The 17,053-nt window shown below is 40.3% G+C and overlaps 1 protein-coding gene across 8 annotated transcripts in view; it reads left to right on the top strand.

Annotated features, from left to right (window-relative positions):
- MLLT3 (MLLT3 super elongation complex subunit) overlaps positions 1-17,053 on the top strand; it is a 371,915-nt gene that overhangs the window by 234,096 nt on the left and 120,766 nt on the right. For all 8 annotated transcript variants that reach the window (XM_068234412.1, XM_068234413.1, XM_068234411.1 and 5 more), the window contains 2 exons: positions 3,003-3,125; positions 9,352-9,957. In XM_068234412.1, coding sequence (XP_068090513.1) covers positions 3,003-3,125; positions 9,352-9,957 — 729 coding nt within the window. The remainder of the gene's footprint in view (positions 1-3,002; positions 3,126-9,351; positions 9,958-17,053) is intronic.

The following is a 17,053-nucleotide window of genomic DNA, read 5'->3' as shown; positions in this document are numbered from 1 at the left end:
AATTTACCAGCGGTCTTAGTAGGCCTGCCCAGCAAAATGTTGGATGAAGCCCCCTCTCCATTAATACAAAAAAAAATGCAGCATATCACATAAATAGGCAGTGTCACTTACACATAACTAGGCAGAGTTACCTGGCTTCTGTGTTGGTTGGTCTGGCTTTCTGCTGGGTGGGCTAGCCTGCCGCCAGGTTGTCTGTCAGTTCCCCCATAGTATTCCCTGACCTTCTAGTGGACCCCCTCTCATGCTCCCACGGGCCTCCCATTGAGGCACCACAACCCCCAGCATGCCCCCATAGAAGAACCACAGCTCCCTGCATGCCCCCATAAAGGCATCACAGTGCTCAGCATGGCACTACAACATCCAACAACCCCCATAGAGGCACCCAGCATGGGCACCACAACTTACTCTGCCTGGGGGACATACGCGGCACCCCAGAATAGATCCAGGGCACATGCTACTGATCTTTGGGGCTACCAACGCCCCTGGTGCTCTAAAAGATACAGCACAGTATGATAACCATAAGTTGGAAAAAAAAAAATCTCCATTACAGTGTACAGAAATCCTAAAATTTTTTTTACTGGATGAACCTTCAGGGAGAACAGAAGAAGTTAAACTGTCTGTCTTTCTGTACAGCCAGTGCAGAGGCGCTGTCAGTCACACCTACCGATAACACACTCATACAGATAGTAGCACTCAACTGTAGCTAAATAAACTCAGCTCAGTGCAGGAGACTTCTACAGCATTTCTACGTGGGATGAAAACTTTGCAAGAGTTCAGGTCTACTTGAACTGGCAAAGGTTTATTTGCCCTCTAAAATTCACACTGTGAGACTGCTTTCACACTACATCTATTGCGTTTCATCGCAACAGACAACCTAACCGCATTGTGCACCTTGGTAGTCAGTGGCATAGCTACATACAGTTAATACGGCACACCAAAACCTGCTAATGGCAACTACAGTGTCAGAGGTGCAAGAAGGGGATGGGGAACAGTTTAATGATTACCACTATTCAAAATATCTATATCTATAGAAGTGATTATTATGAGCACAGTAGCAATAGAGAGCTAATACTGTAGTTGGAAAGGGCCCTTCGGGGCCCTGATGCGGTCGCAACCTCTACAACTCCTATTGCTATGCCCCTGTTGGCAGTTCCAGCATTAAAATAATTGTATAGCTGTTTTTAAATATATTTGTATACTAGAAATAAAGTTGGCCATACAATTGATTTTTTTCCACATCGATTTCCAGCGATTCGATCCTGTGATTTAATCTGCTACAAATCAATGCCCCAATGAGCCAGCCCGATTGATAATCCACACTGGATGGAAACTATCAGGTACCGGCAGGATGGGAGCAGCGACAAATAGACCGCCCATGGCGTTTCACTGCAGTTCAGTGCAACGCGAGGATCAATAGCCTAGTGTCGGGAAGGATTCAGTCCTCTGATTTGATCTTTATGAATATGGGCACCTTTCAGATTGTCTGTATTCAGTAGTTGCACATAGGCGTCAATTCACTAAGCATTGCAGTAATGCTTTGATAACACAGAAAACAGGAGATTTTAATGAACATCTTCTCAAACAACAATTCACTAAAGCTATTACCAAACTGAAAACTAAAATTACATATCAGTGAGGTAAATTACCGATTTTTGCGGTGAATACCTCACATAGCACATATCTAATCTCAATTCACAAAGATGAGAGCATTCGGGAAAGCAAGTAAAATGTTCAGTATTTTAAGACCTATCTGAATTTGAACAATTACTAAGCGATAACATCCAATAGAAAGAGTCTCCTTGTCCTGTTTCTCACTCATTTGATTCAATGCTGCGGCCGTTGGGACATCACAGATAAAAAAAAAAAAAAAAGCTATAAAAAAAAAAAATACCAGTGCAGGAGGAGACATTGAAAAATGCTTTTCTGCATCCCTTTAGATGTGCAGATCTCTATACTGATACAAAGAAGTGAGACCTGTAGTGGCTGCATGCACATCTAGAGGGATACAGGTGGCATGTTACTTCTCAAAACTGATCGCACATGGGAAGGGAAGAATCTCAGATGGCCACCTGACCTACTCATCTGGTGAAACATACTGAGGAAATCATAGTAAAAAAAAAATTTAAGTGTAAAATATAAATTGCTGTATTTTACCTACATATTTTTTTCCCCAAACAGCCCCTAATGAATTGACCTTATAGTAGTAAAAAACAGAATGACTCATGTATTGCATATACCCTTTACCTGTTTGTATTGGATCCCAGAACTAATGCCAATTTTTTAAATGTTTAGGACAAAAGAACACTGGATTAAATGTGATCAAATGTGAACACCAAAAAGATCTTTCCAATTAAAAAAAGAAAGCAAAAAACACTTCAAATTGCCTAGCGAAATTTGTTCTGATTGTTTAGTTCCTCCCCAAAGAAACTTGTCGCTAGAATTGTGCAGGACAGTGTACACACAGACAGAAGATAATGTATTAACTGTAACCATGTTATGTGTTTGGTCCTAATAATCACTCTACTTATTAACTCTAGTGTACAACATAGCATAGCATATAGCATATTGCACTACAAAAACATAATTACAGTAAACCTTTATTGTAGATTAAATTTGACACCAGCAAATTCAGAAATAGGACTTTTAGTGGGTAGACATTCTCTCTTTGTATTACATTTAGTATTTCTTCCTTGAGACTTCTCTAGCATCTGCATTAAATCTGTAATGTTTTTCTGCATTGCTCTGGACACATACTGCTTCTAATTAAACAAAACATGTATTATTTGCCTGGGGTAAGATTTGAGCTATTTTGGTAAACATCCTGATTGATTTAATGGCTTTAAAATTTGAGCAGTATGTAAATAAAAGATGTTTTCAAAATACATCAGCAGTTGTTTGTAGTTCATTCACCCTCTCAAGAACATAGTCGGAAGTTATGCAGTTTAATAATGCTTATCTAGATGCCTTGTGTGATTTCATGTCCTTTTCTTCCTGACAAATAGATAATGGTTATGTCAGAGGGCTCGTCCTTTTCTTCAGGCACCAGTCTTCACCTACCAAGCCTTCCCAGCAATTCCCTATCGTTCTCAGATGTAAAGAAGAGCAAATCAACTCATGGAACCAAGGTGGGCGGTGTTAGCTATTTATATAAAGTGGAAGACTAAAGAATTACTGCTGCAAATGCTTTTGTTATTTGTGAAGTTTGGGTAAATCACAAATTACTAAATTATATTGGAACTGAACTGTTTTCACCTGCAGAGTTGGCTTTAAGTTTTTGTAGAAATGTTATCTTTCTTTTTCATAGTTTGCTTCACTCAAAGCCGTTTCCATAGCTAAGAAACTCGGCCTATTTTCTGTGGAAACAGTGTTTTGTGTGTGTGTGTGTGTGTGTGTGTCTCTCTCTCTCTCTCTCTCTCTCTCTCTCTCACTTTGATGTTGTAACCCTACCCCTTTTAAACAAAACCCTGACCACCATAAACATTGCTCCCATGTGCATCTCTAGCTTCTTGGGGTAGATAGGAGATGATATCAGAGTTGTAAAACTTGCATAGAAGTCTGCATAGACAGCTGTAAGCCACCCTTCACTTCTGTGGGGAGCTCACAGTCCAGCAAGGTAAAGGTAGCCATACACTGGTCGATTTTCCATTAGATCGACCAGCTGACAGATCCCTATCTGATCGAATCTGATCAGAGAGGGATCGTATGGCTGCCTTTACTGCAAACAGATTGTGAATCGATTTCAGCCTGAAACCGATCACAATCTGTGGAGCCGCCGCTGCCGCCTGTCCCCTCCCCCCCCCCCCCCCCCCCTGCAGACATTACCTGAAGCTGGCTCCGGGTCCTCTTCTCCGTGCTGCACCCCGCACCGCATCCCAGCGTACACTGTGTCACTCCGCGACCAGGAAGTTCAAATAGAGCGCCCTCTATTTGAACTTCCTGGTCACTGGAGTGACACAGGAAGTTAATGTACGCTGGGATGGAAGCAAGAGCGGTGCAGCGCGGAGAAGACGCGGAGAAGATGCCCGGGAGCCAGTGTCAGGTAATGTATAACTGTATCGGATTGGCCGCCGCTAGCGACGCGCTCCCTACCCGCGGGCGATCGACGGAAGTAACCCGCACGGCGCGATCGACGGACCGATCCGATTTCGGGAGGAAATCGGATCGGCGGTTGCGTTTAGCGCGAATGATTGGCAGCAGATTCGATCCCAGTGGTCGAATCTGCTGTCGAATCGGCGGCAAATCGGGCCAGTGTATGGCCAGCTTAACCACCAACCCAGCTCATAGCAGACATAGCAGTACATCAGAGATCTGGTATGGGGTTTTGTTTTGTTTTTGTTGAGAACCATAATGTCAAATCTGCACTTTATTCAAAGATACTTGTTACATTATACACACTTTTAAACAATTGTTCCTGAAAACATTGTCTCTGCATATGTAGCTTAAAGAGGAACTGTTGCGAAAATCTTAAAATAAGAAGTACATTTCTCCAAAATTAAAATGAGCCATAAATTACTTTTCTCCTATGGTGCTGTCACTTACAGTAAGTAGTAGAAATCTGTCATTACCAACAGATTTTGGACTAGCCCATCTTCTCATAGCGGGGGTTCTCATGGTTAGTGAATGGCAGTTGCTCCGTCCAACTGCCAAAATAGTGTGCAGTGAGCAGGGAGGCTGGCCAGCATCTTTATATAAATCTCTTTCTGGGAATGTCTTTATAAAGAATAATGGCCATGCTGGGAATCCCCCTATGGAGAGATGAACTAGCCCAAAACCTGTCGGTAATGTCAGATTTCCACTACCTGCTGTAAGTGACAGCAACATAGGAGAAAAGTAATTTATGGCTCATTTTACTCTTGAAGAAATGTACTTCTTATTTGTATGTGTTTAAATATTTAAGATTTTCGCAACAGTTCCTCTTTAAAGTGTAACTGTCGGGCATAAAATCAAAAATCAATTTTTTATTTTTATGTGGTAAACAAGTAATAAGGATGCTAACCAGGCAATCCAAAAGTTAAAATCACTATTACTTTTCTTGTTGATAAATGATGATTCCCCAGGTTACCGACTCTTCTTTGGTACACACAATTTTTGGTACACAAAAAACAAGTTGCAGGGCATGCTGGGTTGTCCTTTTTTGCTTCTCTATTTCACCTCAGACTTAAATTATGCAGCCTGATTGGCTGAAGCCTATTTCCCTCCTGTTTTCTCCTCCCACACCTCTATTCCTCTCTAATTGGACAATATTTTTCATGCTGAGACAATGCACTTTCTATAGTGAAGGGCGGGTGAATCAGGCAGAGGGAAGGGCAGGAAATGACATCGGGATTGGCTTCAAAATAGCCACACTTAAATTGGGAAGTGCTAAGAAGGATTTTCTCTTTTTTTTTTACTGTAGAAAAATCACTAAAATCCAAACATGGACTGTGCAATACATGTTCTGTAAGTAGAGCAAGTATTTATCTACTTATATATGTGGGTTTTTTTCTAAGATAGTATGGCTGACAGCTCCTCTCTAAGTGAGAATAAACTGATAAGATAAACAATTGTACCTATCCACCTACTGCTACAACTGACTTTAAGAGATTTAACTATTTAATGTTATGTTTAAAAAATTAAAAAAGTACTGTATATTTATTGTTTTATCACAGCTCAATGAAACAGTCTGCCCAGTGTCCCAGAGTGCTAAAATAAATGAACTATTGATCTTTTTTTTCTGTGTCCCCTGCTTTCAGAAGCCCAGTTCTGCCAAGAAAGTATTTTATGGCTTTAATTCCTTTTCAGTGAGGGATGCTATAGTCTGACTGGGTCCTGACTGGAGAGAAACTGTCAGTTGCATAGCTGAATGTTAACTCAGGCAGAGAAAGAAGAAAACACAAATAACTAAGCTGTGATCCTTTTTTTCTTTCTCTGCCTGAAAGGTAAAAATCAGGTATGCAAGTGGCAGTTTTTGTCCGGGTCGGGACCAGGTCGGACTAGGTCAGACTATAGCATCACCCTCATTGATTAGTCATTACTGCCATACAATACTTTCCTGTCAGTAAATGGCTTCTAAAAGCAGGAAAATGATAAAAAGGGTCAATAAGTCATAGATTTGAGCGCTAGCATACTTCAATGAGTTTGCTTTCTTTAAACAGAAAGAATTTGTGATAATTCAGGTTGGAGTGAGCTTGAGATGTCTCCCAGTGCATCACTGCTGAATATATGCAAATTAACCATTGTTACCCTTATAAGCTAAACACACCTCCAGAACCGCTGGAATGCAATGATGTGTCAGCTTGTTAATTTGTACAGAGCCATAATAATCCAAAATGCATACAGACTGTTTCGGATTGTTTGATCCTCGTCAGTGCATGGCATGGATTAATTTGGCTCTATGGAGTAGGGCTTGTAACACCGAGAGGTACAGATTAACCAGCAAGCTCATGGTGAACCAGAACTATGCATGTTGGATTATTATGGCTCTGTACAAATTAACAAGCTGACATATCATTGCATTCCAGCGGTTCTGGAGGTGCGTTTAGCTTCTAAGGGTAACAATGGTTAATTTGCATATATTCAGCAGTGTTGCACTGGGAGACATCTCAAGCTCACTGCAACCTGAATTATCGCAAATTCTTTCTGTTTTAAGAAAGCAAACTTTTTTTGCTTAGCATTTTAGTAAGGGGGCTTTCAGGACCATTGTAGCCCTGCACACACTCCAATGAGTTCTGGTTCACCATGAGCTTGCTGGTTAGTCTATACTTCAATGAAGGTGTCATTGAGCAGAGACAATGAAACAGTAAAAACTTAAAACTAGCGTTAAATTTAAAATAAAACTGTGGGATATCTAAAAAAGCCATTTTTAAGAGGAATAATACAATTGTTTTTCTCATTAGTTTATTTTCACCTCGGATGTCCTTGAAAGAAATCATTATTTGCAGTGCTTCCTGTGTTAACATTAATATTCTCAAAGCTTTATCTGTTAAAATGACAAAAGATATTGTTTTAAAGTAAGATTATTTTCGGTTCTCTGATTGTTTTCAGCTAATATTTATACTTCCAGCAGAAAAGGTACAGGCCACTACTTGGCACTTGTGACATTCCACTAAATCTCTATCAACTCAGGGAGGTATTTGCATTTAGCTCAGTTGCATCAATCCTGGTCTACTGCGCATGTGTGGGAGGTCCGCACAGAAGACCCAGACTGGACCCATCTGAGCCAGTTACCGGGGTTGATCGCAACTTAGCGGCAGACCACGGGAGGACGACGTGGGACTCAGACATGTTTAGGGGGCAGGAGGAAGCCCCGGGTAAGTATCACATCTTTAGTTTCCAAGGGCACTGGTACACTTTAAGGACTTTGAGACGGACTATGGTTTAGTCATTTAAAGACGTAAACATTGTAACAATGCATTATAGTTTTTCTTTTTTTTTAATGCAATCTCCTGAGCTGGGATTCTTACCTTTTGATTAACTATAGGACTAATTACTTTAAACTAGAGTCAGGTCAGTCTAAGCATATTCAGCATCTCAGATTTATTAAACCAGCCAACAATCTTTTCTCGTATTTAGAAAGCAACTATATATGGGAAATGTGAGATTACCCCAAAAAATTCTAGTTATCGTCATTTTATTGACCATAACTAGCTCTTCATGTGTATGTGCCTCAAAAGCTAAGGTGACACAGAGGAGAGAGCAGAATGTTCTCCTAGACCAGCGAGCTGCACAGTAAAAGGAGTCTTCCCTAGACCCCACCAGTAACTCACATTGTGGTGAAACCAAGGTTGACATTCCCCATTATTTAGTTGTGACTGGCAGCTTTGTCACCAGGGATTTACATCGTTCTTGAAGAGATGTGTGAACAGAGATAAGTTTTGTCTCTCTTCCCACTACTATATAAGAACAGATACCAAGGTAGACAGGGAAATGTGCTCATCTGTGCAGTCTCGCATATGGCAATGTAATTGCAATAGCCCCAGCCTTCTTGTTTTAAAGTTATAAAATAAATTGACATTTGCTGTGTTACTGCCATGGAAAGCTTACATTTCCTGTAACTTTTGCACTGCAGAGATCATGTCTTGCTGCTGTATTGAAATTACATCTGGCCAAGGTCAGTATCCTGAATAGGAGGTCAAGTGCTTTGCGTAGCCCTCTTTGCTTCACCTGGCTGGAGCCAGCCTTGTTAGAGACTAGAGCTCATTACCTGCAAAGCCCCATACACACGCCAAACTTATAACGACCGTCTCAGCCAATAATCAGGCTTGTGTATGGCAACCCCAACATACCCGCCCGCAGAGACCCTAACCCCGTTGTTTGCACTGCTCACCCACCTGCCGCTTGACGTCACACACGCACCATTCGTTGTCCATCCATTGTGTCCCCCCCCCCACCCCCCACATAGCAACACAGCGCATTATCAGCTACATAGCTGACACATGTAGGCAGCATTGCCCAGCAATATTACCTAAGAGGTTCAGGTCATGATTCCTGACAGGCGACATCCATCATATGTGTCTGTGCACTTTAAGAGCAAAGCCTGGAAAATATTCACTAGTGACTTTAGCAGTAGATTGATGGATGAGCTAATTTGTCATCTGGCTTTTTATATTCCAGTCCACAGCAGAGTACCCAGATAGCTCATGGTGGAACTACTAGAAAAGAGCCACTGAAAAGACGATGCTTAATATAAAGGTGCCTACTTACAGCAGAAGTTATTTGCAATAATTAATCTTTAAATGAGCTGGAAAGAGCTCATATAATGCATCACTACTGCATATCCAGATATGTATTCATGCCCATAAAAGCTAGGTACACATTAAGAACCACTCGTGTATAGTAAAATTTATAGTCTGCAAAAAGGGAAGAATGTTTCACTCGCACCTTCCACAAAGCAGTGCTGGATAAAAGGTGTGCTAACCAGTAGCATCAACTGCATAGAGGAAAGTAATCCACACAATGCCTAAAAAACATTTTTCTTTATTACTTCCATTCTCTAACCAATTAAAATTTGGGAAAATTGAATTTTAAATAAATTTACGCTCCTACATTTCAGTAGCAAAAGTGATCCTTAAATGATTTTCTGCTTGAAGGTCCTTGACTTGTTTTCTGAAGGTGCGTACACAACTTTGATGATATCACCCATCGGGCATCAGGACCTGATCCCCTTTGGTGACATCGCTGGGCCAAACTAGACACACGTGTTTCAGCTGTGGTTTTTCATATCTGATACTTGGTTTTTCATATCTGATGCCAGTTTTAGCCAATGTGCACTGTAGGACAAAGAATAATACATACTGTTCAAGCTTTCAGAAAAACAGGATGTACTTTTTTGCTTTTCTGTTAGTAAAATTATATTGTTTTGATTTATTTCAGGACCCAAATAAAATTGTTAGTGTAAACAGCAGCAGTAATACACTTAGCTTATCCAAACCACACAAGTCTTCAAAGGAGCACAAGGAGAAGTCATCAAAAGACTCAAAAGAGCATAGAAGTGCCTTTAAAGAACCTTCCAGGGACCATACAAAATCTTCCAAAGAATCCTCCAAAAAACCCAAAGAAAACAAACCACTGAAAGATGAAAAAATTGTCCCTAAAATGGCCTTTAAGGAACCTAAACCCATTACAAAAGATTCCAGGTGTGAAAACAATAATATTCTTACAGTATCAAGTGGGCATCAACAAGAAAAAAAGGTCTCTAGTAAAAGGCCGTCTCATATGGACTCAGAAGATCCACTGACTAGGAAACGAAGGAAAAGTAACTCTGAGTCCTCTCTCTCTAAAGGGTTTTCTAATTCCTCACTTCTGATATTATCATCATCGGATAAAAAACCTTTGAAAGACAAATCACAGCTTAAAACTGGAAAAATAAAGATTGAAAGTGAAGTCCTGGAAAAGAAAAAGGTGTCATTGCCCCCTTTTGAAGACATTGTAGATCCCAATGATACAGATATGGAGGATAACATGTCATCCAAATCAGAGGTAACTAATGAGTTATGAATGGTCATTTTTTCACCCCCAAGGTCATTGTCCCAGTGGGCCTGGCATACCCACCCAGTTTCTGCAGTGTATTTTGGCCTTTCTTCTAATGTGTCAGTCGGTGTACATTTTGTATAGAATGCAAATATATTTGCTGACCTGATCAATTTAAATGAGAATCTGATATTTCAATAACTGAACAGGTGCTGTTTCTTTCTACTGAAAAAATGTGTCCTGTAACAGAATTTCAAGTTATGTGAATCTTGCTTTGTATATTGTATGTCTTTCTTTGAAGTGGAAGTTAACCAAATGTGTTAAAGCTTAATTCAGAGATGCCAATGAGCTAGACATAGTCTCTTCTGTGCCCTTTGCTTTCTCATTGCCACTTTGTTTCAGTTAGACAGTATAGGTTGAAAAAAACAGGACAAAAGATCCTTTCAATATGGCACATAAAAATCTCTCATCTAAATAACCCAGTATAAATACCAGTCTTGGTCTAATTCCAACCACCTAAATAATGACAAAACCTGGACAACAGAATCATTTTAAGAGTAGACCAAGAAAATATACTTACGTAAGAAAGAAAAAAAAAACACAAATGTTTTACTACTGTAATAGAAAAGTAACTTTTTATCATAAAATGACTTATAGCAGAACCCTGCCTGCTAGCACAACTCAACAGCTGTAGAAAATGCAAACATATGCACAATATGAGACTACAGTGAGACAAACTTTGTACCATATAATTCCATATTTATTTCTGAAAGCCCAAACAACAACTTTGGTGTAAAATACAGGGCAAACCAGTAGGGATGGTCAGTGAGATGCAAATAATTTTAAAGAGAACCTAAACTGAGAAGAATATGGATTTTTCCTTTTAAAAGAATACCAGTTGCCTGGCAGTCCTGCTGATCCTGTGTCTCTAATACTTTTAGCTACAGCCCCTGAACAAGCATGCAGATCAGGTGCTCTGACTGAAGTCAGACTGGGTTAGCTGCATGCTTGTTTCAGATGTGTGATTCAGCCACTACTAAAGCTAAAGACATCAACAGGACTGCCAGGCAACTGGTATTGTTTAAAAGGAAACATCCATATCCCTCTCAGTTTAGGTTCCCTTTAAGTTGATGCAGAATTATGCGCATTTATGCAGCTTAAAAATGGACCAATTACATTTTACATCAGCAGGATTTGATTGGTTCATTTGCATAATGCTGCATCAGCTTGAAATGATTTGCATGTCATTGACCATCCGTAGTAACCATTATGACAGAGATAATCAACAATTCATCAGTAGATCTGAACTGAAATGATAGCTTGCAGACAAGTTTGGCTTACAGACTTTGAAAGTAAATTAAGCAATACATTTTTGCAACCCCATATCCAACACCTACCGGTATTTTCTTATGTTCACAATGCACCTTTCTAATGTTTTATGTTAAATCGTGGGCAGATGCCACCTGACACTGTTCTTATTGCCCTTGATGTCAACTTCACTTTGTTAAAACATTCATTCCAATCTCTCAATTAGAGCAGTTTGAGGAAATGTAAGGCAATGGATGGTGGTACAATGCATTTGGACTGTTTGGGATATTTTTGATGGACAAAAAGTGTTAATGTCTGAATGTTCCTACTGCCTCCACATTATATTGGGCCCTTGGCAAGGTAGTAGCTTTGGCTCCCCCTTATGGTCCTTTTGGTAAGTGGAGATGAGAAAGGGGTCAGAGAAAGTGGCCGTTGGGTCCCCTGACACCAGGCACCTGCTTAGAGTTCCTTGTGGATGATTGTGCGCTGCTCCAGGTGGCAGGGAGCAATGATGAAGGTAATCTGTGCTCATCACTTGATAGTGTATATTTGAGAAGGCCTGAATGGCAACTGCAGTGAGGCCTGTGAAATATATCTGTGCCTTATTCTTCCATAGTATGACTGCCAGTATTACAGTATTAAATGTTGGAACACAACAGCACGCTTTTGAACTTGCTCAATTGTGAGTTGCATTACAGCAAGCCACACAGACATCAGACTTAAAGTGGAGCTTTAGCACTGCTCACATTAACTAACCAAAAATCTGTATTTCTTTCTTTTATTAGCCCCGAGTGAATAGAGCCACTCACCTGATAGAAGCCAATAAAGCACAGCAGCAGGCTGCTTATCCATTGCAGCATGCGGCTACTGTACTTCAAGACTTGTCTGCAGAAATGTGCCACTAATCACTGTGCTTTTAATTAGTGTTAATTTGAGTAGTCCTAGAACTTTTTTTTTTACCATTTTTATTGTATTTCCAAAATAGTGCAGACGGCATACAGTAATAATAATAATAGATGCATTACTCCAAAAAAGGTGCACTTAAACATGATAAAATGTTATAACTAAGCATCCTATATCTCATAAAGTCTATACATAACACTTAAAAAATGTATACACGTTGGTATATACAAGTTTGTGTAGGCTTGTATACAAGTTAAATTCAAAAGATAGAAAAACCATAACAAAACCATTAAATCTATGGTCCTACCATTGGGCAAGGACTGTCTCTCGCTTATTAACTTGGCTGAATGAGAATCCAACCCTCTGCTCGTGCTGATTGTGGTGGAATTTACAAGCCCCCCCCCCCCCTTTCACTTATAAAAGGGCTCTTTCCCTGAGGACTAAACTTGTTAATTCTGATATGGGGCATACTCGACGCCTGCAGGTCCCTCAAGTTTGTGGTTCTTTTCCGTGTCTCAGCTGCCACATGTACCACAGCATTATTAACGGTAACGAATTTAGACACCCCAGTACGGGTAAACGTTACTCCATTCGTGATAGGTATTCATGTGATTCACATTTTGTTGTTTATATGCTTAAGTGTCTCCGTGGCAGCTGCTATGTGGGAAAGACCACACGGGAACTGACTGTTCCGTATTTCATCCCACAAAACAGCTATCAGAGGGAAAAATCTTCACCAGGCTGTGTCTGAACATTTTACTCACTTTAGACACTTGTCCCAATTCAAAAGTCCAGGTTATAGATGGAGTACCTAGGTATTTTAGGGGTGATATAAAGAAGGAACTTCTTAAGCAGGAAGCCCGTTGGATTAGGGAATTGGGAACTGTTGGGGTGGGTGGACTTAATTGGGACCATGACCTTCATTTCATATTATAATGTTGCAGAGGGGGTGCATATCTGTGTCTTTATTTCATCTTTGAATGTGTTCTTATGGATTGCATATACTGTGCTTTTATCCTGTAGGGTGGGCCTCTTTAAGGTGTGGCGTATCTCTGTTCCTCTGTCTAAAGCCGATAACCTTATACGCGTTTGCTAGTAGCGTCCCCATTGCCTGGGGTGACTTTTGATTTGGTTTGCAGTGTTTCGCCGTGTGTATGTATTTCCATTTTTTTTTCCATAATTTTTTTAAGCATTATCATCGCCGGCATTGCGGTTTTGACGGTTTCCTTTTGGACAGAGTGTACTCTTCCCCTAGTAATGATTTTAAACTTATGTTTAGCTATTTTTTAGTGCTTATCATGAACAGGGCAGCGGTTTTCCCTGTTTGGTGGTGTCTGTATTTCAAATGGACTAGCGACCAATGAGAGTAAGGGAAGGGGCCAATTTGGCCGTTTGTGTGAAGTTCCCCATCAGGTCCGCTCATTTGCATGCCAGATTTTGATTGGGTAATGCAAGTTCATGATACACTATATAAGGCTGGTTTTGTACTTTGTTTGTTGTGCTGTGTGGCGTGAATAAGAGCCCTTATGGCTCAAAACAGTGGGCTGTAGCCACTTGTGCAGCATTTTTGAAACTTTGTAACATATAACTGTTACGTGTAACATGTAACTTTGTATGTGGTTTTCTTACAATAAAGTGGATTCTATAAGTGCTCTGACACAGGAGACCAGGGTTTGAATCTCGCCTCTGCCTGTTCAGTAAGCCAGCACCTATAAAGTAGGAGACCTTGGGCAAGACTCCCTAAAACTGTTAATGCCACTTAGCGCGCCCTAGTGGTTGCAGCTCTGGCACTTTGAGACCGCCAGGAGAAAAGCGCAATATAAATGTTCTGTGTCTTTTCTTGTAAAAGAGCTGTGCTGGATTGAAGTGGATACTTGCTGAAAGGTATATATTTTTGCTACTGTAGACATTGCCTCCCCAGGATCAGTATTTGCAATAGAAACCAAGGCTCCAGCAGGATAGTAAATGATCACAGGTAAAATCAGATAAAAATTGGGGGTTAAGGGTGGACGTACCTCCCCAAAACCAAACACAACCACTATGTATGGTTAAACAAGCTTTAATTCTTACTCCAGAACATATGCAATGCGTTTCATGGGTCTCAAGCCCGCTTCCTCAGGCAAAAATACAGATGGGAGTAACTCAGAAGTTGTGTAGCCACGTACAGTGCCTCTGCCAGGATCAGTGCCAATTTTTGACTTGAGTATTGTAAATCATGTACCTTAAGAAAATGTCTTGTGAGCTAAACGCTTGTTTCAGAAGTTACAACAGCAAGGCCCCTACTAGAGCGCTTGAAAGAACAAGCAAAACCTGACTGCAAATGGCTGCCTGCATAGTTAGTTGATAATCTAGGTACTGTATACATAATTCCGTTTGGTTATCGAATATACTGTATGTAGAATAAAAATGTTTTTATTGTACAGAGTTATATTTTTTTTTGTATGTTAGCATTGTTACGACCTATTGTTTGGTTACATTGAAGGGTGTTAGATCATCAGCCATGTTGTGTTAGTTTTATGCGTTTGTTTTTTTGCGTTGGTTTGCTTTTACACGTTTTGCCACTTGCGTTCTAATCGGTCGCTGTTTATTGTGACGTTTTGTTTTATGTGTCTATTTTTCCAAGTTTGAATAATCCTCTGCTTTTTACTGTATGCATATTTTTATTGGTCGCTAGGGCTGCTGACAAGTTTTACACCACTTCCGTTTTAGTTCTTTGATAGTGGCTGGTTCGTTCTTTGTTCTCACCACTTCTATTGGTCGTTTTCTTGCCAATCCCACTCTGGTCGGCCCAGCGCTGTTGTTTTTTCTTTTCATAGTTAGGAAGCCTAGTATATAAGGGGCAGATCTGTGGTCAATCTATTAGAGGCTTTGTAGGCTTGACAAAGGGAGGACTTCCTCCCGAAACGTTGCTTCTTTGATGCATTAGCCTTTTTAGTTGCGCTGTTACCTGCCTCAATCCTTGATGCCTTAATAAAAGAGCTAAATACATTACTTCTAAAGGTGCTGGGTCTCCTTCTGGACTTCCAATTTGTGGCAATCCCCGGAGGGCAGGGGATTTGGACCTGCGAGCACGCTGACCTTTTTATAGTGCGTGCAACCTACCTCTTGGCTGTTCACAGTTTGGATTTCGGCACAAAAACAAAATTTTAACATGTTAAAAAGAAGACTCTGCATTTGCAGAAGCTTTCCTGCTTTGCCCTAATAATTCCTTACATACAACAGTACAGCACAAAAATATCCCTGTGGGAACTATTCTCAAGGTAGGTTTCTGAACACTGGCAACACTAGCTAGTTACCTACAGGAAAATCAGTTTGCTCCGCTGCAATGCTAAATTGATCCCAGATATTTTAAACTGAGAGTGTGGCAGGACAAGGAGAGAATTCAAATAGAGAATCCCTGAGCAACACTGGATTCCAGTTTTCAACCTCAGCTAGGGCTCCATTTGCGCAGAATTTGTATGCTCTAGATTATGATAAACGTATGACTATGGTGGGGATTAAATTATGAGCGCCTCTCTCTGAAGAACAGTTAGTAATACGACTGACTATGTACCCTGTTAACCACTTGAGGACCTTGGTCTTTACCCCCTTTAAGGACCAGGCAATTGTTTTCCACTCAGACCACTGCAGCTTTTACGGTTTATTGCTCGCTCATACAACCTACCACCTAAATGAATTTCTTGTCGCTAATAAAGCTTTCTTTTGGTGCTATTTGATTGCTGCTGCGAATTTTACTTTTTATTATATTCATCAAAAAAGACATGAATTTTGTCAAAAAAATGATTTTTTTTAACTTTCTGTGCTGACATTTTTCAAATAAAGTAAAATTTCTGTATACATGCAGCGCGAAAAATGTGGACAAACATGTTTTTAAATAAAAAAAAACCCATTCAGCCTATATTTATTGGTTTGGGTAAAAGTTATAGCGTTTACAAACTATGGTGCAAAAAGTGAATTTTCCCATTTTCCAGCATCTCTGCCTTTTCTGACCACCTGACATGTTTCATGAGGGGCTAGAATTCCAGGATAGTATAAATACCCCCCAAATGACCCCATTTTGGAAAGAAGACATCCCAAAGTATTCACTGAGAGGCATAGTGAGTTCATAGAAGATATTATTTTTTTGTCACAAGTAAGCGGAAAATGAAACTTTGTGACAAAAAAAAAAGTTTCTATTTCTTCTAACTTGCGACAAAAAAAAAATGAAATCTGCCACGGACTCACTATGCTCCTCTCTGAATACCTTTAAATGTCTACTTTCCAAAATGGGGTCATTTGTGGGGTGTGTTTACTGTCCTGACATTTTGGAGGGTGCTAAATTGTAAGCACCCCTGTAAAGCCTAAAGGTGCTCATTGGACTTTGGGCCCCTTAGCGCAGTTAGGCTGCAAAAAAGTGCCACACATGTGGTATTGCCGTACTCAGGAGAAGTAGTATAATGTGTTTTGTGGTGTATTTTTACACATACCCATGCTGGGTGGGAGAAATATCTCTGTAAATGACAATTGTTTGATTTTTTTTTTACACACAATTGTCCATTTACAGAGAGATTTCTCCCACTCAGCATGGGTATGTGTAAAAATACACCCTAAAACACATTATGCTACTTCTCCTGAGTACGGCGATACCACATGTGTGGCACTTTTTTGCACCCTAACTGTGCTAAGGGGCCCAAAGTCCAATGAGTACCTTTAGGATTTCACAGGTCGTTTTTGTTTCAAGACTACTCCTCACGGTTTAGGGCCCCTAAAATGCCAGGGCAGTATAGGAACCTCACTAATGACCCCATTTTAGAAAGAAGACACCCCAAGGTATTCCGTTAGGAGTATGGCGAGTTCATAGAAGATTTTATTTTTTGTCGCAAGTTAGCGGAAATTGATTTTAATTGTTTTTTTT

This window comes from Hyperolius riggenbachi, chromosome 1 (assembly GCF_040937935.1).
Source record: "Hyperolius riggenbachi isolate aHypRig1 chromosome 1, aHypRig1.pri, whole genome shotgun sequence".
Lineage (NCBI taxonomy): Eukaryota > Metazoa > Chordata > Amphibia > Anura > Hyperoliidae > Hyperolius > Hyperolius riggenbachi.
This window is presented reverse-complemented; position numbering and strand designations above follow the sequence as displayed.